General features: G+C 42.4%; 1 protein-coding gene across 2 annotated transcripts in view; it reads left to right on the top strand.

Annotated features, from left to right (window-relative positions):
* Window positions 1–175: 175 nt before the first annotated feature.
* coro1ca (coronin, actin binding protein, 1Ca) overlaps window positions 176–23,595 on the top strand; it is a 36,369-nt gene continuing 12,949 nt past the window's right edge. Inside the window, exons 1-3 of one of the 2 annotated variants that reach the window (XM_085786839.1) lie at window positions 176–274; window positions 2,303–4,478; window positions 18,114–18,310. In XM_085786839.1, coding sequence (XP_085642965.1) covers window positions 2,309–4,478; window positions 18,114–18,310 — 2,367 coding nt within the window. In that variant the 5' untranslated portion in view covers window positions 176–274; window positions 2,303–2,308. Of the gene's footprint in view, window positions 275–2,302; window positions 4,479–5,639; window positions 5,745–18,113; window positions 18,311–23,595 lie in introns of those variants that run through there. The other variant, XM_085786841.1, reaches the window with a different exon arrangement.

Raw genomic sequence — 23,595 nt, 5'->3', positions numbered from 1 at the left:
CAGCTCAGGATCATACTGTACAGATTTTCCCAACACCTAAATCCACATATACAAACAACTTCTCCAAGTTTTCCTCAGGCAGCGTAAAGTAAAGCCACAAGTCCGAATTTCCACTGATTGTGTTAGTCAAATGTGCTGTGACATCACATGGATGTAATATAAGGCTCCCATTGCTTGTGCATTTGAGGGAGGACTGAACAGAACCAAACAACCAACAAAGAGCACTCTGTCGGTCCTGAGGGAGAGCGATCGCCTCAACTACAACGTCTTACTGGTAAGTGTCAGCCGCAACATATGATAGGGGATCGATATTACATGCATTAGATTGAAAGTATAGTCAGTAGTCAGCTGAGCAAGGCCTGTTCTAAGTGTGCTGTGTTGTATCGCTCAGAGCTCAGCGCTGATATCAGAGATTAAGTTCTCACTTTCCCAGATGCTGAAACTTTGGTTTGAGAAAGGTTACTGGTTCACTGGTATGAATTCCTGTATATCTGAATATGTGGAGGCAGCAGAGCACATGGTGATCAAGTGATCAGCTTTGGGCATTCAGGGAGGATGAGACAGGATAATGGGCCGGTTGTTAACAGGGATGGACTGCCTTCAGGGAAGGGGTTCCCCACACTGTCTGGTAGAGTAGGTGGAGGTTAATCAATGAACACAGATTCCACTCAGCTCTGACAGTGGCTTTAACCTGATGAGTCCACATGATCCGAAGAGAGGAGGAGAAAAGACAGTTAATCAGTTTTATTGATCTCCCTGCATGATGTTGTCCTTTTGTCTTTTACGTCTTAAGTTACCATGAATTTCTGCTCCCTCTTTCTCCCTTTCTCTCAATATCCTGGCACGACAAAACAAAACAACAACATGTTTGTATCTTCTTCGCGCAGCTATGCCACCATTGTAGTGTGATTACATGAGCTCCCCCAGCCATGTGTCTGGCCTGTCAGATGATAGACAACAGCAGTCATATGTTGTCACACAGATGGATGGATGAGGCCATAGACTGGAAAACACACTCATGGGCCACATCATTGTTCATTGTGCTTTGCCGTCTTCTTTGCTCACTGCTGCAGTTTAGTGGGTGAAAAGTAATCGCACTATTAGACAAGTAGACAGCCATGGAAAAGTTCATGTCTGCAACATTCAGATTTTTCTTAATGTTCTGGTTTCTTTTGACAACAACATCTAACATTAATAATTTCACTTTGTGTGTTTAGTACTTCTATATTCACATCTTATTATTCATCATCAGCACTATAACCATCAAGATAATCCTTGTAAGAGGAACAGCCTCAGGCACCAGTACCATATAATGCTGCTGAGAGATGGAGAAATAAATGCAAAAGCAAAGTTAATGTAGTATGATACAGGGCTCTCTGGATTTAATTATTTTTTAATCGGTGAGTGGAAAAGTTATATCATAGAGATGCATGTCTTCTATGTCTACGTCATACAAGCCATGTGGGAACATAAAAATACAGGACTGACTGGCGCCTAATCAATTGATTGGGTCACATGAAAGAACAAAAAGTTGACAAGAAGTGAATGAACAAGTTTTAAAATGCAACATGTGGGAGAGAAAAAAACAACAACCTATGAACAGACTGTCATAAGACTCTGTAAAGCCTGAAAACCAACAGAGTCCAATCATTTAGTCAGTCAGTGTGATCTGTTCACCCCAGCTGCTTTGATGCTGATTATTGCGAAACACTGATAACAGATTTCACGCATCAACACTGTTTTTGATGAGGCTTTATGTGTTAAATTCAAATAATCAATTCAATTTGCATGAGTGAGAATGGTGAGGAAATATTGAACATCAGACTCAGTGTATGGAGAGAAATCATGCTGCTGAATCACTCATCAGGCCAAAACAAAGGATTGAAATTCACAATTCAGATTGTATCATTATCTTGTGACTGTAATGTGTCCTATAGTTGAACTGGTGTGGAAATTGCAAGTGCATGAATAAGCCAACAGAGCGTATACTATAGCAGTCATAAGATACTTCGATTCATGACTTGCACTTGCATGAATATAGCTCCTGTGTGACTATGTATTGTTTTCTCAATGCTACATGGTCTGTTCCGGAAACTAAAACATTTACAATGTGTAGACTGTGATGTTAATCCCAGGTGTCTGCTCCTTTTTTTTCCTCCTCCTTCCACTTCTCGGTGTTTTATTTCATATTAGTGAGGGTGCTCCGAATTACAGAAGTTGTGGCACGGATTAAAAAGAAAATACGTCTGTGTTGGCATTCCTATGTGGTACGATAAGGTTAACACCATGTTGTTCTCCACAGACCAACATGGGACAGAACCAGGAAAAACTGGAAGGGGGAGAGCAGGCCCTGGGTGAAGGATCGGAGGAGATGGGGCCGTGCCCTGACTCTGGAGGTTCAGGCAGTCACACAGGTGATGTCATGGAGGGAGGAAGCTCCTGCGAGTTGGAGGCTGGTAACGCCGGGGAAAATTCAGGGGAGCCAGACGCACAGGATCTGGACGGGAGCCCCGGCCAGGAGCCAAAACCACCTTCTAGTGAGAAGCACATAAATTTGCGGGAGAGTCCTTTCTCTGCAAGGGAGGTGAGACAGGGAGGGGCTGCAGGAAAGGAGGGAGGAGGAGGAGACGGAGGCAAGACCGTTCCAGTGGTTCCACAGGAGACGGACAAGAACCGAAAGAGTAGTGCGAGGACTGAGGAAAGAACCACGGCATACAAGCTGTTCAGTCAAAGTAAGAGAGAGGGAAGGAAGACTGAGGAGGAGCTTCGAACATCCTCAAAGATCAAGATGGAGAATCAGGATGAAGGAACTTCCCCCCATGAGGAGAAACAAGGTGAAAACTTTCCAGCAGGAGGGTCTTGTGAAAAGTATGGCCTTGTTGTTACCTCAGAGGATGCAAACTGTATTGATGACACTGAAGAGGGCTCTGCGGTGATGAAGATCAGCAGATGTGGAGCTCATGCAGGAGGCAAGTTGCTGTCTGACCATCAGACTGAGGCCATGATGGCTGAATCTGGAGATATCAAGCTCTGTGCAGGAACAGTGAGCTGTTTGAGTGAGAGGAAGGAACCGCCTCCAGCTCAACCCCAACATCCTTTGAAAAACAGTCTGCAGAAAGAGTCTCTATTAGACGTGAGTGATACCATTCACTGTGCACGTCCAAAAGAGAGAACAGAGAATAACATGAAAGAGGAAACGCTCACACGTGAAGTGACGCCAGTTTTCAATGACTACTCTTCAAGAAAACCAAAGGTCACTGGTGCTGATGATCAAAGGGGGTCAGTGAGGCCTTATCAACCAGTGGACACAGCTGAAACAATCACAAATGACAAGAGAGACTCAGATACAGCATCAAGTCCGGGGTCAGCCACCGAGCCCAGCTCTATTTTGGAGAAGCTACTGAAGAGAAACAGAAAGGAGGCAAAAGAAAAAGAGGTCGACTTTGACGACAAGGACACGATGGAGTATGATGCAGAGAAGAAGCCTGACAGTGCAGCAACGGACACATCCAGTGATGAGATTGATCAGCCGGAATATGACGGCAGGGCCATTTTACCCTCCTCTGCAGATTCAAAAAAGAAAACAAACCTCGCAGCAGAGGATCGCCACATCAAAGGCTCGGACGTGAAACAGGCAGACACCACCGACAATGGGGCCTCAGATGGACTTTGTTTGCAGCCTGGGGTAATTGGAAATATTGTGTCTGACAGCGCACTCGCAAAATCACATTATTCCAAAGTTGACCGTCAGAGTTCAGAGAAGAACATTAACCCAACAGATGCCTCCTCAGATTTGTGTCCCTCTAAAAACCTGTCTTCAGACAACTCACAATCAGCCACTTCACATGAAAGAATGTCATGTGAAGTGAGTGCTGTGATCTCTGAGGCATCTGCACCTTCCTCAGCGTCTGATGCAAAACCTCCACCCACAAAAAGCGATGGGCAAATTGCAGAGTCATGCCATTTACTTCTTGCTGAGAAGCCAAAGACCAGCACTGGAAGGCTACCTCTTAAAATAAAGAGTGACAGCGAGGGCGAGATTAATCCAAAGTTATCTGGGACTGAGAAGGAAAATACTCATTCTGTGAAGAAAACAGAGGTAAAGAACCACAGTGAGGACACTGTTACTCCAGCTGTTGATGCTCGCTCAGAGGTCACGACCGGCATGAAGCAGGATCTTCATATGACACTTAACACAGACCAGCTTGATAAAAAACCTGGCAAAGAAACAGATGACGGTGTCACACTGAGAGATAAATCCCAGAGCACTCCCAAATCTAGGCCTGTATCAGAACTCATAAAGGAGACCATTCAACTGCATGAAAAGCTGCAGCACCACCAGGACCGGCCAAAGCCAGTTGAAGTCAGGGCTGATGAGCAAGGCCAGTCGGTGAAAGTGGCACAGATGAAGGCTGCTTTTGACTCACCTCAAAAATCCCCGGACAAGGCAATCGAGAGGAAACCATCAGTAAGAAAAGGTAAGGGCATTTAAATCTAGCTAACTGCTTTATATAGCTACATATACTTCAGTATCAAGTAAGTAGAAACTCCGGATAGTGCAAAACACTGGGAATAACAGTGTGGCAGGTAAATTAATCAGTGAGTCATTTGTGATTGAAAAAGCAATCAGCCACTGAAGTGTGTGTTCTTGGAACACGAGGCCTTAGATGTTAGGCTGCCAGAGTCACCACAAACACTTGCATCAACCATAATCAAAAATACTGAAGGAGAGTGAAGAAAACTATGATAGAATACAGATGTTTTCTGCTGTCAAAAGTCTGCGTCGCCATGGATTTGTAAAATAGCACCATCTTGTGGTACTGTTTTACACTAGAGGTACATTGTGTTCTTCAGGAGAATGGAAATCATTTTTTAAATATTGTAAAATTATATCCAGAACACTAATAAATATGCCTGATTGGTTTACTGCAGATTGCATTTTAAAGCTTACAGTCATGGTTGTTAAAAACAGTCTGCATCAGAAGTGGAATATATTATCTAACAGAGACATTTCCATCACAGAACCATGCAGTCTTACATATTTTTTTGTATACTGCTGCTTATATTTTCTAAATAATAAACAGCAACCATCACCCACATTTACACAAAGATGTAGTACATACATATATCTCATGTAAAGCCACACCCTACTAACTCAATTATTGATGTTTCACCTTAATCGGTATGTTAAGTTGTGGAACTCATGGCGCATTAGAAATGTTGACAAATGAGTTACTGAGACACGTTTGTCTATCCCTCCATCAAAGAGAATGTATGTAGCCATCTCATACTGACTGATGAGATGGCTACTGTGTTTTTCTATTTTGTGCTTTTCTAAATGTTCTGACCAGAATATAACAGAAAAAGATAAGAGATAGACTATAAACACAAAATAGAAATATCACAGGAATTAATAAAACCACAACAACAAACACAAAATTGAAGGTGATTTTCTGTGACTGGGAACCTGAAGAAAGGAGGCGTGCATCCTGCTCCCTTGGATATTCAATACGTCGCTCTGATTGGCTGATAGAACTGTCCGTCAAACACCGCTGAGCCACTCAGGGCTCGCCAAGCCAAACGAGGGGGCGGGGCTAGTGTAGGAGTGGGGAAAGAGCACAGAGCGAGTGGTGTCAGCGGCACAGCAGCGGCTCCGGCACAGGGAGGAATCAATTGGGATACACCACGTCGGGCTGTGTTATATCACTCGGCTTTCGGGAATACTTTCATTTTTCTCTCAGAAGGTAAGTTATAGATTATATGGTCCGTTTACGGCGTTTTACGTGTTTTTTTGTTTTTTTTTCTTAAGAAAATTGCAACGGTCTTCGTTTGTCCACCCTCAGAAGAAGAAAGTGCAGGCGCTAGCTAAAATGAATCGGGATATAATGTGAACTGTTTTTTAAGCTAGCAACTCAACTGACAATGCCAGGAAAGTTTCTGAGCGATAACCGAAGAAATACCCGTTTTTTCCACGTCATTTTTGTTTTCCCCCCTTCCCCTGACGGTGTTGGGTGGGTTTCGTGGTCCACTTCACGGCGTGAAATGTGCTGTTGTACGTTATTGAACGGGGTGGGGTAGCTAACCATAGTGCGGCAGGAAAACTTAGATAGGTCCACACACACAGACGGAGGTGCTGGCAGCACAAACCGCGCCCTGGCCCCCTCGCATCCTGTGTATTAACATGGTCTATTTTGACTGAATCATTAGCTCCAGACATAAAATCCACCCAACAAGCAGCTTCTTCACTCGCACAGACAGACAAAAAACCCTCACTTTGGTTTATTAAACCGCCCGTATCCGTAACATTTTATATCCAGATGCCAGCTTCAGATATGACCCACTAACACACTGCTATGGAAGAAAAATGGGAAAAGGGTCATAGCACAGAAGTGGTCGCTGCTTCCGTGCTTGCAACTCCCAAATACTGGCCAGCCCAGTTGCACAGTTGATCCGTGCGTCCTTCTCCACCTCCACCTCACTGCTTGTTTGGTTTTACATAAAACACGTGCAGATTTGTTAGTATGAAATTGCGCAGATTTCGCACACATACCGTTTCAGCCATCTCCAGCGCTGAGTAGTTGTAATGAGGACAGGCAGAGAAACATGAATGTTGCTGCACCTGAGTGTATTCCTGCTTATAAATGGCGTCCACCAGTTCTATGTTGACAGCTGTTTGTAATTACAGTCCATTCACAGAAAAAAAAAAAAAGGTTTGGTGTGCTTATGTCATACTCGGACGGTATTTATTTGTATCCATATTACCATTTTTTGCCGAATTAGTTGGATATAGTCTACCTACATTTTTTAATAGTTAAAGTTTGTAGGCTACAACTCGACCACATGTGCTGTGGTTAAATTGGTTGGACATTAGTACGTTACGTTTGACAGGGCCATACAATCCTTATGTAGGTATGTGAGAAAGATTATTTGGCTGTTATTTTTGATTCGTTATGTGTCTCAAAATAAAGACACTTACAAATGTCCTGATTTGTTAACTATCAGTCAAAAACCATTACATAATCAATTCACAATCACAATAAATAAAGAATCACATTTTTCATATTTGGCTCACTGCGACCTGAAGCCATTTGACAAATTTTCAAATGAGATGATTGAAGAATCAATTGCTTCATAAACGATTTATTGATGGCTACTATTTAGTAATTCATGAATGTCATTCCTGGAATTTGGCTTGGTTTTCCATAGAGCTGTGAGTAATATGATTCTTAGATATCAATATCCCTCTTGGGAAGCCATTGCAGGTGGAAATTGATCCAAATTGAAGGTCGAAGGGTGAACACTCAAGGCTTGATGCTGCTCTCCTCCTTACTTGGCAGTCGTAAATAGTCACTGAAGTTGAGCCTTAATGACTGGCTAATGAGCCAAATAGTCCTCTGTGTGACCCGTCTGTGCGCAGGCCACCATCAGCTCACTTGCTTGCTCATGACAATAGAGCAGTTTGATTTGTAATATCCATGGCTTGTGTGCCAAAAGGGCAGCATGATTTGCATATTTGGCCCCTGTCCTGAACTAGGTTACTTAACATTCATGTTTAAGCAGCTTTGAGGTTGAAGGAATTTTCTCTTGCTGGGTCTCGCTGTGGGATGCGGAGCAGGTGAGGGACGAGAGAGTCAGCAACCTCAGGGTCGACAGTCAGCGGTAGTACAGCTGTGTTTGGGCTTGTTCCCCTTTCCAGACGCATCAACCTCTGGTGGCTGCCTTGCAGTACAGCGTCTTCAGAAGTGCGTAGCCTGCCTTCCTATGGCTGAGCTGAGAGAGGAAGTGGGTCAGGAAGCAGAGGGAAACTAAGCATGAGATGTGAGGGAGTGTTTGGTTCCTATCAGCTGTAGCAAGGCGCTCTTGTGTGGGCTGTGGTGAACTCTTGAGTGCATTTTTAACATTTTGAATTGGCTTCAGGAGGATCATGAGGATTTATATCCAGTATCCAGCACATTCATTGCATCTGCTCCAACAGTGTTGAGTGAGGTCCAGCGGTTCGCAGTGGTCCGTGTTAATTTTGTTGTTCATTAGTGTGGTGAAGTTGTTCAGAAGTCGCAGGTCAGGCTTGGGCTTATTTTGTGGCCTAAAGCATGTGTACATTAGATACTAAATGGCCTAGTAGTAGTTTGATATCTGTCTTGTAACCGTTAGTTCCCATATACTGCTGGAACAATCATCATCCTATGGAAAGAAACTGAATAATAAGTCAAGCACTTGGTCTATGTATCTCAGTTGGACCGAAAGGCTGCATTCTTTCAACATGTCTGACATACCTCCGTTTGTGTCTAGTCCTGTCTGTGTATGATGTTATCTCACTGAACTCTTTCAACAGGACGTTCTGCCAGAAAACTTCAGAGTGAAGTGGCACAGCCTTAACTGACTCTTGAGTCACATTTTGGAATTTGTTTTACTTGAGATTTATTTTTTCCCCACAAATATTGTTTGGTGGTTATCTTTCTAAGGAGGACAGGTGGAAAGAAATATGTCAGTCTCTAATCGCCTGCTTAGCATGTTAGCGTTTGTTTGTTTGTTTGTTTGGACCAGCCAGTGGGATGAAGAGGATCACATGGCTAAATCTGTGCTGCTAATTGTTTACACAGTAAGACAACCTGCAGACTGTTCCTATTTTTTATGACAATACACAATTTACAAGGGGAACAGTAAAAGTGACAAAGAAACATTAACCAAACCGCGTCATATGATAACCCATAATTATAGTAAAAACATAGATGTGTATAAAAAGATAAAAAAGATGTAGTGACTTTCCACCTATTACTTGATTGAGTTGTCTGTGTTTTTAAATGTTCAATAATAGGCTGGTTTTCCTTCCTTGGAGTCTCAGTTCAGATCCCCTCCCTGTTTTGTTGAACCTCTTCTTTTAGTTTTGTTATGTTTTGTGGCTTAGTTATTCCAGCAGATGCTCACAGACTAATACTGTTTCTTCCACTGGTCATTCCCACCACAGCTGACAACATCTGTTGAAATGAAGTTGGGGTTTGTGCTGTGCTGGGCGAAAGGGGAAGTAGCGGATCAGGAAAAGGAAGGATCATGCCTCGTACAATTATACTGTAATATTTGTTAGTATTGTTTGTTCATGTTTTTTTTATTTTTTTTTTTACTATTATTATTTTTTAGAGTTGAGCAGATTAGCAGATTTGGGGTTCTGTCCTGTTTCCTTATGTCTATTTTTGTTATCATCTGATAGGAAAGGTGTTTGAAAAACCCCGGGCAAATGTCATATGCTGCATATGTAGCCGCACACATAAAAACAGAGCTTTTCCTATTGTGAGTAATTTTATAGGATTTTAAAGTGGTCTCTCTTTAAACCTTGACTTTTAAGTAGGATAAGAAGTTTAGGATTTAGCCTTTTAAGACTCATGGCACAGAAAGTGATAGAGAGTTAGAAAGAGGTTGCTGGAGTACAGTTCAAGGCATGCTTAGTATCACACCAAACAGACATTTTCTGAGACATTCATGTCTTGTGTCTGCAAATCTCATTTCCTCTACAAAGTATGAAAGAATACAATAGCATCCCTTAAAACAGTGGTGCATCAAATATTGCGTTGCAGTAGCATTTAAACCGAGCAGACCACAGACTGACTGCATGGTCACTCGGGGTTGGAGAGAGGTGAAAAAACGGCACCTTATCTCATTGTTGCAAAAAGCACTGGAATGTAGCTGGAATCTGATTACAATGGTGGTCCGTGGCCTTGGTTACAGGAAGGGGATTTAGGTGGCGTCTCATGCGGTCTTGGTGACAAAAGGCAAAAAGGCAGCCTGTGTATGGAGAGCACTGAGGCGACATCGCTGGTGTGTGTGTGTGTGTGTGTAGTGGGGGTGAGGGGGAACATGGGTAGCAAAAGTGTGGGAAAGAAAAGTCTGTGACGAGCGATGGTAGTTATGTCTCTAAAGTTTCAACAGGAAACCATCTGACACCAGTAATGTGTAGTATGTGTACACATGTATCAGATGCTGCTCTGACTGAGGCTGTGGCCTTTAACATGACATTAGCAGCCACATTGCATGGAAGTCGGCAATAACGATGATGAAAAGCACCAACAAACAAAGGAATTGCGAAACTAAACATGTAGCAGATAAGACCGACTGAGAAACATGGTTGAGCCTTGTTTTATTTGATGACTGTGTTTTTCCAAATGGGGCTTTTTTTGCACACCAGTGATCCCAGCTTCAGACTACATGCCATTTTCAACACACATGGCACCAGATGAGACAAATGTTGGATTGTGAATGATGATGACAAATGAGATAACAGACCAACAGAAATACACGTCTGTTTTGCAGTCAAAAGTTCATAAGTATCACAATGTTTGTATATTTTCTCGTGTTGAAACAGCTTATTGGTTAATCTGTTAGTCAAACAGTTAACCGTGAAAATCAGTGTTTTGGCAGTTACCAAGGTAAAATACAATCTCTTTTTCTTTTACTCTCCTCCTGGTTGGAAGTCTTGATGTTTCTGGCTGCATATGAAGGCTGTGGGAGGACCAGTGGGCTTTTTTCTGCCTGGTCCAGCTCAACCTGTTGTGAGAAACAGGTCTGTTTTCTGTCAACATTACAGTCAGCTCCCCTCTTCAGGTTAACAACCACTGGAGGAGCCATTTCAGGGATATTTGTGCCGAGCATTTTTGATGATACAAGCTCATGTTAATAGAATAATAGACAGTAATAGAGATACCTACATGTCCATCCATAAACAGACACTAGTACACAGTCTCCAGCATGACTGTGCAGCGGAGACTGTTTAGGCTTGGTCATAATTCTGCTCTAATTCTGCCGCCCCTCCCTCTCCTACATCAGCTCATCCTGATTTGTGGGATTTTCATGTTATGTCACATCTTGCTCACCAAGCACACTATGAAACACAGGACATCGGGAACAGTTTTGCCCCGCAACAACACTAGGGGTGAAAATATAAAACCAATCTATGGGGTTTGCGTTGACAGACATTGCCCACTCATGTTTTTGCATTGCCCATTGTCCAGAATAAGCCATTATCTCTGGATTTCAGAGAGCTGTAACGTGGGAATGAGTTTTAATCCAGGTCAGACTGGCTATCTGCCGTAGCGGGGATCTCATTGTCATTGTCCACATGTTGTAGGTAAGCAGTTTAGTAAATCTCGTCCTTGTCCAGAGTTTTCTCCTGGAAGTGAAGACTTGAGTTGTATCTCCTGACATTTCTGTGAGCAACAATTTCTTTACTATCGCTGTATCTTCATTATTAGGGTGGGGCAACGATACAGTGTTATTGTGTAGCCCTGTCAATGAGAAATCAGTTGAAGTGCAAATAGGTGTCGACAGAATGGGGTGGCCCCATGTTTTAATTGGAACGTGTGAACATGATTCGGTGTGGCAGCGATAGGCAGCATTAAATGTCTCCTGTCTCAGAGGATGTACCACAATCTTTCGTATTTATGCACATGGTCCAAAATCTTTACATAGTCGCTTTCCAAAGACTGGATGCCCCAGTTTTATGGGCCTCTAATCATGACTAACATGAAGTAAGGGGAGAAGATTTTCCTGGAACTTGGTCACCTTCAAGTTCCTCATTGATCTTAGTGTTCAGTTAGTGAGATGCATCTTGGATCAAGTGACCGAAAAAGCCTTTGTTCTTCCAGTAATAACAAATGTAGGAATTGCATTTTGGCTCACTGGCTAAACATGAGCCTGCACTAAGCTTTCTTTTTCTTCTTTTTAACTTGTTTCCTCTCCGTAGCTCTTTTGCAGTCTTATGTCAGAACAAAACAATTTCCCTCTGGTTTAGTGGAGGGCAGCAATCTGTACTGTAACTCTGGGCGGAGATGAGAGGGAAACCCTCGATGGCCTAACCGGGGAGCTCAAACACAGCTGAATTCTTCTCGCCTTCCTTTTCATACTGTCTCCTGAAGTGTAGGGTTGTCTGTTAGGCTACATTACGGACACATGACAAGACTTGTATTTAGTGAGATCGCAAGGGAACCCACAACCACGTCAGGGTTGTTTGTTCTCTTCCAGCGTGCTTAAAATGACCTCTGACACTGAGGTTTGGTGCAGCGAGGTACAGTTTGCTACACAAACGTGTCCACAGATATGAGTGGTGTTGAGGATTGCAGAGAAGGATGCTCCCAAAACTGTGTCACACTGGTCCCACTTCCTGTTGGTTGTTTCCCCAGGCGGTGGGGTCCTCCTTCTGTCTCTGCACATCAGGGTCAGCTCTGCTGGTTCAGGAGACAATAAGGTACATGGCTCCCCTTTCATCTCATTTGCCCAGCAGATAGTTGAGGTCATTTTGCCTGAATTAGAGCTGGATCAGTGAGCCGTAAATCTCAGGAGAGTTTCACAGAGCGAGCGGCGTCGCATTTGCCCAAGGTGTGTCTCTGTACCTCTGTTAGACTGGTGCCAGCCCTTCACTGCCTCAGCATATCCTGCACTGACATTGTAACATACAATTGTGATGATCTTTATAATGTTGATGATTGGGAATGAATGAGGATGGGTCATAAAAACTGAATATTAAATAATTAATTTGCTGCAGTCACTGCTGAGTCCTCACTTTAAGCTCTGCAGTTATTTTTGCAGTCCTTTGTTTTGCCATATTCATTTTCTTAGTTTGACCAATAAATCCGTCACTTTTTCTCTTAGTCACTCTTTAATTTTAAACGTGTTCATAACACTGTGCTCAACGTACTGAGAAAAACCTATGCTATGCTTTACTCTTGTTCTTCATAGATGTTTTACTCCTATTGAGAATGACTGTGTTTACTATTACCATGCAGGATTTCTCTGGTAGCCACAGGAGTTTGACAGGAAGTGGGTCGTTTGGATAAGGCCTCTGCTGGTTTTGAGCAGAATGACCCTGCCCTTCTAGTTCCTGCGTGTTGTCCTTTGAAGCCTGTCTGTTTTTACAAAAACTCATCTTGTCAACCTCTGAAGTACACTCAGGATAGTGTTAAAGTTTTATAACCACACAGGGTACATGTGAAAAGAATTATTTTTAAATAGAACTGACATGACCAATTTTCTGCCTCTTTCAAAATTGAAAATCACATTTTACTGCAGCTGTAACATTACAGTTGCTTTTTTTCTCTTCTCTTATCACAGTCAAACACCTGAGCCTGGTCCTGCTCTGCTTCATAGAGATCCTTGAGTTGTGGGAAGTTATAACTTAGTTATTATTATTAATAATAATAATAATTTTCCTTTTTTATTGTTACTCACAGCTTTAGTTACAACACAAGAATTCACCTTGATTTTCTGCTGCCTCTGGGGTCTTTGTAGCTTTGCTCATTCCAGGCTCAGCTCATCAGGTGTGAGTAAGAGATAATGATGTTCTTACATAAGACTCTTGTTGAATAAGGGAGTTTTTGGTTTGGCATTTGGCCATGGCAGGTTAGGATCGAGGAAAGCAAGTGAGATTTACCTGGAACTATAGAGGAGTGTTGCATGTAAGGCTGGTAACAAGTCCTGTCATGTACACTTCCAAGGTCTAAGTAAAACTTGATTTCAGGCTCAAATAAATGATTTCCCCGAAAGTGAACCCTGAATTTAATGTTTTGCTCTCAATTGTTTTGAACAAATGCATAAATGGGAATTTGTTCAATCAAACCACAATGAACATTCGTTGACTAAGAAATGGTGCTATGGCCCCCAAAAGGCCTGTCAGGATACCACCACCACACAACAAAGCTTTCTCACCAAGACTCAGTATTGCATAATCAGCTGCAACTCCACCCAGTCTGCTCTGACCTGCGGCGTGTACACTGATACAACACAACCCTTTCTGTAAAGGTGTCATATCCTCTGTCTGCAGTTAGCTTATCTAAAATGTCTTCAACATGTAGGACAATCACAGACAACGAATCATGATGGGCAACACTAATTCAGCTGCAGTAGTGTGGAGTCATTTCCCATAAATGTTTTCACACATCAGGGTAACGTTTGATGATAATGCATAGGGCTTAAGAATTGTCATTATTTTCTGGTACAATATAACATTTAGGTATTGTTTTGAGCCCATGTCAGCAGTTCTCTGTTACCACAATAACATCAGCTGCTGCTGTTTCCCTGCCGAGGACCTGCACGTCCAAGCTTGTCGGTCAACAACAGACTTGAGTAATGGTAGCCACATATGTGCAATCATAGACAAGTCTCACCATTCAGCAGCCCCCTTGGCCCTCTTAGCTAACCGATTCTTTGTTCACACACCTGTTGCATGTACGGAAGTAACTGATCAGGACGAGAGGCTTCGTTGTGCACATAATCTGTATGAGGCATTTGGCAAACATCTGTAAATTGTTCACAAATGGAACAGTGGTTGTCACTTTGAGATTTTAATGCTTGGTTCCAATTACAATACCACAGCGAAAAAGCAGCAAACTTTCCCTGCCTAATTTTCCAGCGTTGCCAGGTATGACAAAATCAGTTATTGCTGATATTACACATGTGCGTAAATAGGTTTAATAAGAAAACAATTTTTGTATCATGTTTTGCCTTGAGTTCATCTTGGCAGAAAACTAAAACACTATCCTACTTTTGGAAAAAAAAAAGAGATTTCATGTTATGGCCAAATTGCCCTGCCTAAATCAAAAGCCTGATTTTGTTGTATTTAGAGTGGTTGGATGTTGCAGCACTGACATGTGATATTGAACATTTGTAGCGCTGTTTGGAGAGCTAAAGGATAGTGTGACTGAGGATCGTTGTGCATGCCCAGACTAACCTCAAGAATGTGGTGATTGTTTTGTCTAGGCTAGTCTCACTATTGTGGTGATAAAACAGCACATCTTATAAAGTTCTCCTGCATAAAACAATGCACTATTCTGCTGCAAATAAACAGCGCCAAGAGCAGCAGGATAGTTTCACTGCTTGTTCTGTGTTAAGACTAGGGGAAGGCTCAAGCATTTAATGTGGGTTAGGGATGTCATCGGTAGAGAAATCATCCAGCAGATGACTAGACCAGACTTTATCCAACAAAGAAATGATTGGAGAGCGCTCTCCTCAATGACATAATCATGAAACTGCACTACATCTTATCTCAAGAGCTGTTACTTTGGTTACTTCAATACAGCTCTGCTTGTTCTTGTCATCTTCCTAAACACCTACCATAGTTTTCTGATTGGTCTGGCGTACAGCTGCTCAACACAGCACCGTTAGTTTTTTTCCAGGCTAAAATCTTGTTGAGAAATCTCAGCTCATTAAATTTTATCTGCTTTTGTAGGCCGAGGAATAATTGTAAACAAGGAAATGTAATTTAATTTAAAACAGTTGTTTGTTTAAGTAACCCTTTAAGACACGAGTTTGTATTTCTTACTATTTGCAGTGTTTTTTGGTATTTACCTGATGTTGCTAAGCACCATGTCTGTGTTACCAAGGATGTCTTGGAGACAGATTGCAGCTACAACATTCTTGAAAGCAGAAATGGTCAAAATAGATTACCTTTCTTTCTGTTGTCCACTAAATTTCTGATGAACTTGTGATGGCCTCATAGGTCAGCGGTTGCTGTGCTACCCCTTTTTAACCCCTTCCCCTGAAAAAGCACTTGGTGCTCTCATACAGGAGAGCAAATTGTTCCAGTAGACAACCAGCTGTAAGTGGCCAGCAATTAACTCAACTCAACAGACATTCAATTCAAGACATACAGTATGCCTGATTCACCTTCTCTCCAATTTCATGAATTCATTTCCCTAATATAGGTTTTTTTTAAGTCATTTTGAATTCTGAAAAGAACTGTAACTGTACGGCAGAGAAAAAAAGATGCTGCTAAAATAATTTTTTGCACAGTTGAAGTAAATTTCCACTGTGCAAAATTTCTATCGCTGATTGGACCAAAAAAATGTTCTCCATTGTGGAAAATACGGTGTACATTGTTTCACCTCAGGTCGGACATGAAGTCCTAAACTCTGAGGAAGTTTCTAAGGTGCAGTCATTGTTCTCTCATGACCACAGAATTACATAATCATATATAAGTTGGTCTTTGACAACAAGTTGTAAGGCAAGCTGGCAGAAGTCCCAATCTGCTCCGGCTCGCTCACTAGTTGTACATTTGGCAGGAGAATCAGTGGACTGTTAAAATGATTTAAGGCTTTTCAGTGCTCTTATCGGTTTAATACTCTAGCACACCAGGAGCAGCATATTTTGCCAGGGAGAATATCTGCCTAAGAACAAACACGCCATCATGTCTAAATTGCCTGATGCGCACGGCACACTCTGTACCTCGTTTAGATTTGCTGGTATTTTCTCGGTATGCAGAACATATGTTACAGCCAGCGCTGGTGCACACATGAGGTGAAAAGCTGCCACGTGCACATCATCAGAAGGACCCATTACATAGAAGCAAAGATCATGTATGTATCATGAATAATCACTAGATTAGCTGTGAATGTAAGACTTTTGGTCAGTCCACAGAGTTAGAACTGTGCAAACTGTGCAGCAGTCTCCGTTGTCATCCCAATAAAGACTGTTTTTAACGGTTGTCAGGTCTCCCACTAGACAGGTGGCTGATTTAGGTGTCTGTTCACATGTAGTTTCTATTTCAACCAAGCTACAGCTCTAAAGGTAACACACAAACCTCACCCCTCCATGACAACGTTGTCCTTGTTGAGTGTTTCCCCAGAGTATCGTCACATTACTGTAAGGAAGACAGACTTTTCCCTTTTTGGACATGGTTGGAAATTAATTGTAAACGATTATGTAAGTTTTTCTTAGCAGTGACAAAAGGCTGATTGTTTTGATGACGTGCTGTGTTTTTAGGAATAAGAGAATAAAACATATTTTTTCAGAGTATCCACTCCTAGCCATTAAAATGAATGTGGTCTTTTTTTTTTAAAAACTACAAATATATCTAGCAGGCCTTCTGGAGACTGTTTATAATTGGATTGGATGCGTCAGCCTTTCCCGGAGTAATCAAATTCCATTTCCTAGACAAATGCACTTCTGATCCAGATAAACTTAAGGGAGGCTTTACTGAATCTGATGTAACTCCTCCTCAATTCAAGGAAGATTAACACTTGAGTGTCATTAACTGTTTGATCAAATTCAAACAAATTTGCCTCTTTTGCCCACTGGCGTTGGAGATCTCTGAAATGTTGTAATGACTGACGTGTTTTGCAGAAGACTTTGGCTAGGATACTCCCATATCCCTACAGGAAGAACTTCCTGCTTGTGTTGCGATACTCGTCCTGTCGGAAACATGCCATACAAGCTTTTCTTGCTTGCGCTTATTCTTTCTCCCTCTCTCTCTTGCACACACTCACACATGCATACACACACGCACACAATGGAAAACCACCTCGAAAACATGTCCCACATCCTGTGCTTTGGTCATGTTGGTGATTCAGGCTGGGAAACTGTTACCATGTGCTGTGTCAAAAAAAAAAAAAAGCGATTTGAGGAGGTTTACAAAACCACTAAAGAGCTTTTGTCTGTGTCTAGGCTGTAGGTCAGACTGGACCATGGTTCTGGTCGTTTATCTCAAACTAGCCAGCTTTCCATTATCTTTGGAAGTGTCCTGTTATTGTAAGCAGAGCAGTGGGACATGTAGCTTTTGAATCAGCTTGTTTTCCAAAGCTGTCCTTTCTGCCAGCAGATTCTTGTCTTGGTGAAGATTTTAGCTGAACCAGCTACAAAGTCTGTTTTTGTTTGGATTGGGTATGTCCTATTTTCCCTTGGAAGTGGCTCTTTCGAAGCGTGCCACAGATAAAGCGTCTTAGTATTTCAGATGTTTAACGTTTGGCACAATAGAAGATGATAAACAAATTGTTTGAAGTCATTTGAAATGGCATCAAGCATGCGTGTTTACTGTTAATATTAATGTTCTGTATCATGATGAAGTTTGACTGGAGCTTTTCAGTTTTACTCACTGTACTACACAATTGATAATCTGTGTTGGTAAAACTCTTGGGAGACCCATGGAGTAGCAAATGGTAAAAAAAAGAAAAGAAAAAATAAACCTCACACGTGACCTCAGTCTAGTCCAGAAGCTTTGCTGCAGTGTGTGGATGGGATGTTTTGTGTTCTTCCAAAAGTTGACATGGTCTGTGCATGTGTTAGTTCCACCCTCCATCCTGCATACTTTGTTTTTTTTGTGACTGTGATTTTAATCCTAATCTCTGCTCTCTCTACAGATATGAGACGAGTTGTACGGCAGAGCAAATTCCGTCATGTCTTTGGCCAGGCGGTGAAGAATGACCAATGCTACGATGATATCCGGGTTTCAAGGGTCACATGGGACAGCTCATTCTGTGCAGTCAATCCCAGATATGTTGCCCTAATCATTGAGGCCAGTGGTGGCGGAGCTTTCCTCGTTCTTCCTCTTCACAAGGTATGTGTGTGTGTATCATATAATAATTAATTCCTCCGTGAATAAACACTGTATTGTGTACAGAGCACATCAGTCAGGGCTGATGAAAATGAACTGGATGTGTAAGCTCTTGGTGATCCTTCAGTAGCGCATGCTGAAATCTGACCATTGCAATGGTTATTCAGGGTTTATAGGAAGTTTTTACCACTTCTCTATGAGTCAGCTACTTTGGTTGATTTACTTTGGTGCACATTTTTTGCTTGCTTGACACTTTTGGTCACCATTTATTCTGGGCAAAGGTGAACATCAGTCAAGATGGCAGATTACTATAATATATTTGTGCAATGTGCACACCCTTATAATTTTAATGACCACTGAGAATTTGGTCATTCTTAACAGTAAAGTCATTAAATCAGTCGGCAGTCTGTCCGTTCTCTCCCAGACATTGGTCTTGGGATGAAATTCACACATAAACATATAACTAGTTTGAAGGTAACTTGTTTTGGCCTCAGTGGGAGAAAAAATATGCACTGAAGGGTATAATGTTAAGCTTTTTAAAGGCATTGTGTGCCTTTTGAGTGCTGTTATGCATGTGATGTTTTTGTTACGGATGATTTCAGTGGATGGAATTACGTCACAGTATTTTTAGACGCGGGTGGGGGAAATCTTGATATTGTCTCCTGTCCTTGACGACAAGGAGAAGGAGAACCACGCTTATGTGAGGGATCCTAATTGGATGGATATCAGTACATAAAGCAAATAAAAGCATCTAATCAAAAATCTGGATACCTCTCTGTTTTTGATTTGAGATTAACAAACATATTTGACGTGGGATGTGTACAGCAAATAATGCTTGAATTGAAGGCTTTACGTCTAACAAGAAGGACTTCTGCCTCTACATGTCAGTGTACTTTAGGATTAATGTTTACCAGCGGACTGTTAAACACACCCTCATGTGTACAACAGAAACTACTCCAAAGCCCTGGAGTGAACGGTCTCCTGACTCTGGCCTCCATATAAGGAATCCTCTCACTTCAACTTCTCTTTGGTTGGGCAAGACAGCATTTGAAGAGTGTTTGGCCGTAAACAAGTGTCCTGAGTGAATATGTCGCCCTTTTGTTTGAACCATTCTGTCATAATTGGTCTAATTAAGGTGCAATAGAGGTCAAACTGAATACATTTAGGGGGGGGGGGGGCTCTGGCATGTCCCCCGGAGCCCTAGGGTGCCATTATGGTTGATAGTGGTGAATTGCTGGCTGCTGCTGTTTCTGTTTGGCTGCTAAGAGCAAGTGCCAAGCGGCAGGTCCTGACACCATGAGTGACATAAGCACTGCAACACTGTTGACAGATCTAACCTGGGCCTGTAATTAGTGTTCACCAGTACACTGCTATGTCATCTGAGAAGACTCCAGCATAGGGGGCCGATCCTCAGGCCTGTCATCACACAGCTTACACCTCTCAGCGCCTCATTCAGCACGGAGCTTGTACTGGAGGTGGGCTGCGAGCTCGACTGGTTTCACACTCCTCCTGCCCTCCTCTCTTTGTCTGTGTTTGAATGAGCTGCCCTCTGCATGCCATGTCCCAATACAGTAATGGTGTGTCTGTTGAACAAAGTCTACTTTCACTGCTGAATTTTAAAAGTGGTGGGAGACCAAGATCTTTATGTACAGAGCAAACCTCAGGCAATTTCCTTTAATGAAAGATTTTAAAAAGCTCTCGTGATTTTTAGATCTTCCCACATTCAGGCTGGCAGGCGTGACACAGACTAATCCTTCAGATGTAGTGTTTTCCTCATTTCTACAGGCCGTGCATTGAGAATCTGGAGCCGAAAGGGAAATACCATGTTATTTAAGAATTGTCGTGAGTCGGGTGTGAAATCCATGACTTTGGACACCGTGACCATTATATATTGCCACCAAACCTGTTTGCCTTGCCCGAGGCTTTGCGTAACGAAGAAAGTCAGCTACTGTCCGGGTCATAGGAAAAACATTTAATTCCTCTTTAAACTTATCCATGATTTTACTTTTAACATCTATTTTGGGGAATTTATCACCACACTACTCACTACTCAAATGCTTTTTTCTGACAAAGCAGGTCCATCTGGAAATCTCAGTATGGCCTCAGCTGGCAATGCAGGTCTCGAAAGTGGGGCGAGTCTGTTCTTGCAAATGGTATGACTACGCTGCAGTGCAGTGGAATATTAATATAGAGGTAGTCTAAGCACCTGAGAACATTTCTAATAAACTGAATTGAAAAAGATTATGAAGTTGCTGTTTTATTAGACCTTGATGGGGCTGATTTCTGTGTGGATCACTATGCTTTTCCTTGCACCCTCAGTCTATTTTATTTTATGAGGTTTTGGCATAATCAGCTGCACTGTGTGGATAAAACTCCCTGGTTGATTGAAAGACATTTGATATTTGACTCAGTTGGGTCTCATTTACTTTGGTTGCGCCGAGGACAGACATCCCCTCAATGTCCCCACCCACCCACCCACCGACCCCTTTTCCATCTCTAATGTGAGGGTGCATCTGTCCGGCTAACCCATCTGCCTATGCTGTGTTGCTCTCAGTCTCTGTGGGCAGCCAGCTGCTCAGGCCCTTTGTCCTACGCTCACTCCCAGCACAGCCCTTTGTCATCACCACACTTGGACGGGGGGGAGGAAGAAGTGTGATGATGCTCCCCCTTCACAATTAAACCATATGCAACTGTGCACCGTCTTTGTTCCCCTAACACTATTGCATCATTACGACAAAGCATTGAAATTGTGGCCGCCCCCCAAAAAAGAATTGTACTCCCACTCCTCATACACATGATGATTCGTCATAATTGTGTCAGGAAATGGATGGGGAAAAGTATCGTCTAGAGTGCAGAGGTTGATGTTGTGGATCTGCGACTTGACCTGAGGTTTGAGCCTGGTTTTTAGCAGCCGACTAATTTGACTGGGTCTTTATGTGACTCACTGGGGTGAGGTTAGTGTGGCAGGCCTTCGTGACTCAGCACAGCCATGAGTATTGTTGCTTCCTCCTGTCAGAACACAGGGATTTATAGAGAGGGCATCAGATGTCCTGCTCAACACATGTCATTCCCTTCCCTCATGCTTTCAATCTCCCCCTTTCTCTTTCCTAGCTGGATGCCTGCTAATTTATTCCCTGATTTCCATATGAAGGAAGCTGTGGGAGTAAATGCAGTAGCTAGCAAGTGTTCAGTGAAAAATTCCTTATAGTTTGCCTCTGTGTGCTCAGTTTAGGAGGTGGGAAGCATCGGTAAATCATTACAGTTGTTTTTATTTATATCCCTTTTTATGGCTTATTTGACTTATCAAAGCATGCCCTTGTTAAATGTCCCATGCTTTACTTCCTGTTTTAGCCATCAGTGTCTTATTTTTCCATGTGTCAGTCCTTTTTGTCAATCGTTAGCATCTTTAGTTTCCTCTTTTCTCTATTTCGGCTCAGTGACCTTAACTCCAGCCTCAACACCACACAGTGTATTGTCTAATGTAGAAGGCATGTTCCACGTTAGTGCTTCAAACGCTGCCTCTGTGCAGAAAGGACGATCAGATGTGGAGTGTGTGTTTGATTTGGATTCAATCCCTCAATGCACCATTCATCCAGTGCTCAACCTTTGCTGTTAGTAATCCCTGGGTGTGTGCACAGTGACACATTATTTCTGTTCTGTCTCTCATACACCAGTTTGGCTGCTAACTGAGCTGCACTCTTGTCTCTTCACACCAAAATACTTGCATGTGCGCGATATCCAGGGTCTTTCCCCATACTTTGGTCAGCCTGTGTTTCCGAGACCTCTATACTGCTCAGTCGCCTCTGCCTTTGCCGCTTCTGCCGCTCAGTCCTGCTGACTGCAGATTTTACCATATATGGTCATTCACTGCTCCCTGCCTGACAGCCTTCCAAGACCATTTCCTCCCTGCCCTGCCATTGGCTGCTTCATGCAGTGTCGGTACACACGTGAATTCTGGGATAGGCCGAAATATGAAGAGCGGCCAAGATGAGAGAACTAGGTTGAAGTCAGATGTTGTCTCTGTCACAGAGTCATTCACTGTATTCAAGCGCCATATTATATTTATTATCTTGAATTATACCTTTTTTTTTTAAATGTGATATTCAGTTAATAGTGATTTGGGCTACTGAATGATGTAATCTATTCATATAGAGCTGTGAGCCCCGATAGCTTTGTTAAATAAACCAGACTATTTTTTTGGCTGTGAACCTTAGAACAAAGCTGTGACTCTTTAATAGGGGTTGGTGTATGAACTATTTTTCAACCATGTGATACATTAAATGTCAGCCGCAAAAGAGCAGTTAATTCACAGACTAACCGAATCTGGCAGAAGAAAATCTCAAAATAATAAAATCTCAAAATAATAATAATTTATTTGGGTTGTCATTGAAATGTTTCAAGTTATTACACAAAGGATCTGTTCTTTCATACGCTGCCTGTTTCTGCAGCTGATCATTTTTTCACGCCACAGGTGCTGGGCTGTATCGCAGCGTGCACTGGGGAGACAGTAGGAAGACGTGGAGACATTGTGTACTGAGGACATCCTTCACAGGGGAATACAATACCTATTCAGAGCAGTCTCATCAAAGAGATGACAGAAGTTAATGACCCTCCTGATTATTTTTCAATGTCCCCTTACAGTGTGTGGCAGTACTTGCTATGAACACAGTCATACTGGAAATACGCTTTTCTCTGTCATCAGTGATTGGCAGCCAACCATTAACTAACCATGTCTTTAGACATATGAGAACAGTGGTCGTAAATATCTTGTACTTCAATTGGACACTGACAATAGATGTGATTAAAAATTTCATTCAGAGCAACTGGTCTGAAATGTTTTTCAGAAATAGTGGTCTCAGCTACTATTTCAAATGTATCTAATGCAGGCGGTGGTTTCACTAGCCATGTACCAAAACAGTATATCTCAATAAGTATGTCTACGTAATCTCTCCAGCTAAATATAGCTCATGTTTCCACTCCGTCTGTACTGCGGGGTTGTATTGTTCCTCATAAAGACATTTTAAATCTTAAGAAAAGGTTGCGGGTGTGACAGCAGCACTGCCGCTGCTCCTGCCTCAGCTGTTTGTCTCAACCATACAGATGCAGAGACTTGTTAAAGTGGAAATTTCCATGGAGCCTTGAGCAGCACTGGACAGCAGGCATGGAAGACCCTTTAGTGCTGTGCATGTGTGAATCACATGTTGGGCTGCAAGGACATGAAGTGTGCTGGCCTCTTGTGTGAATGAAAAGAATGTCCTCTCGCCTTGAGAGAATCTTGGTCATCCATT

The sequence above is a fragment of the Trachurus japonicus genome, chromosome 9 (assembly GCF_045865225.1).
Source record: "Trachurus japonicus isolate A0001 chromosome 9, Traja_1.0".
NCBI classification, from domain to species: domain Eukaryota; kingdom Metazoa; phylum Chordata; class Actinopteri; order Carangiformes; family Carangidae; genus Trachurus; species Trachurus japonicus.
Note: the sequence above shows the minus strand (reverse complement) of the source record. Positions and strands in the feature narration are given on the sequence as shown.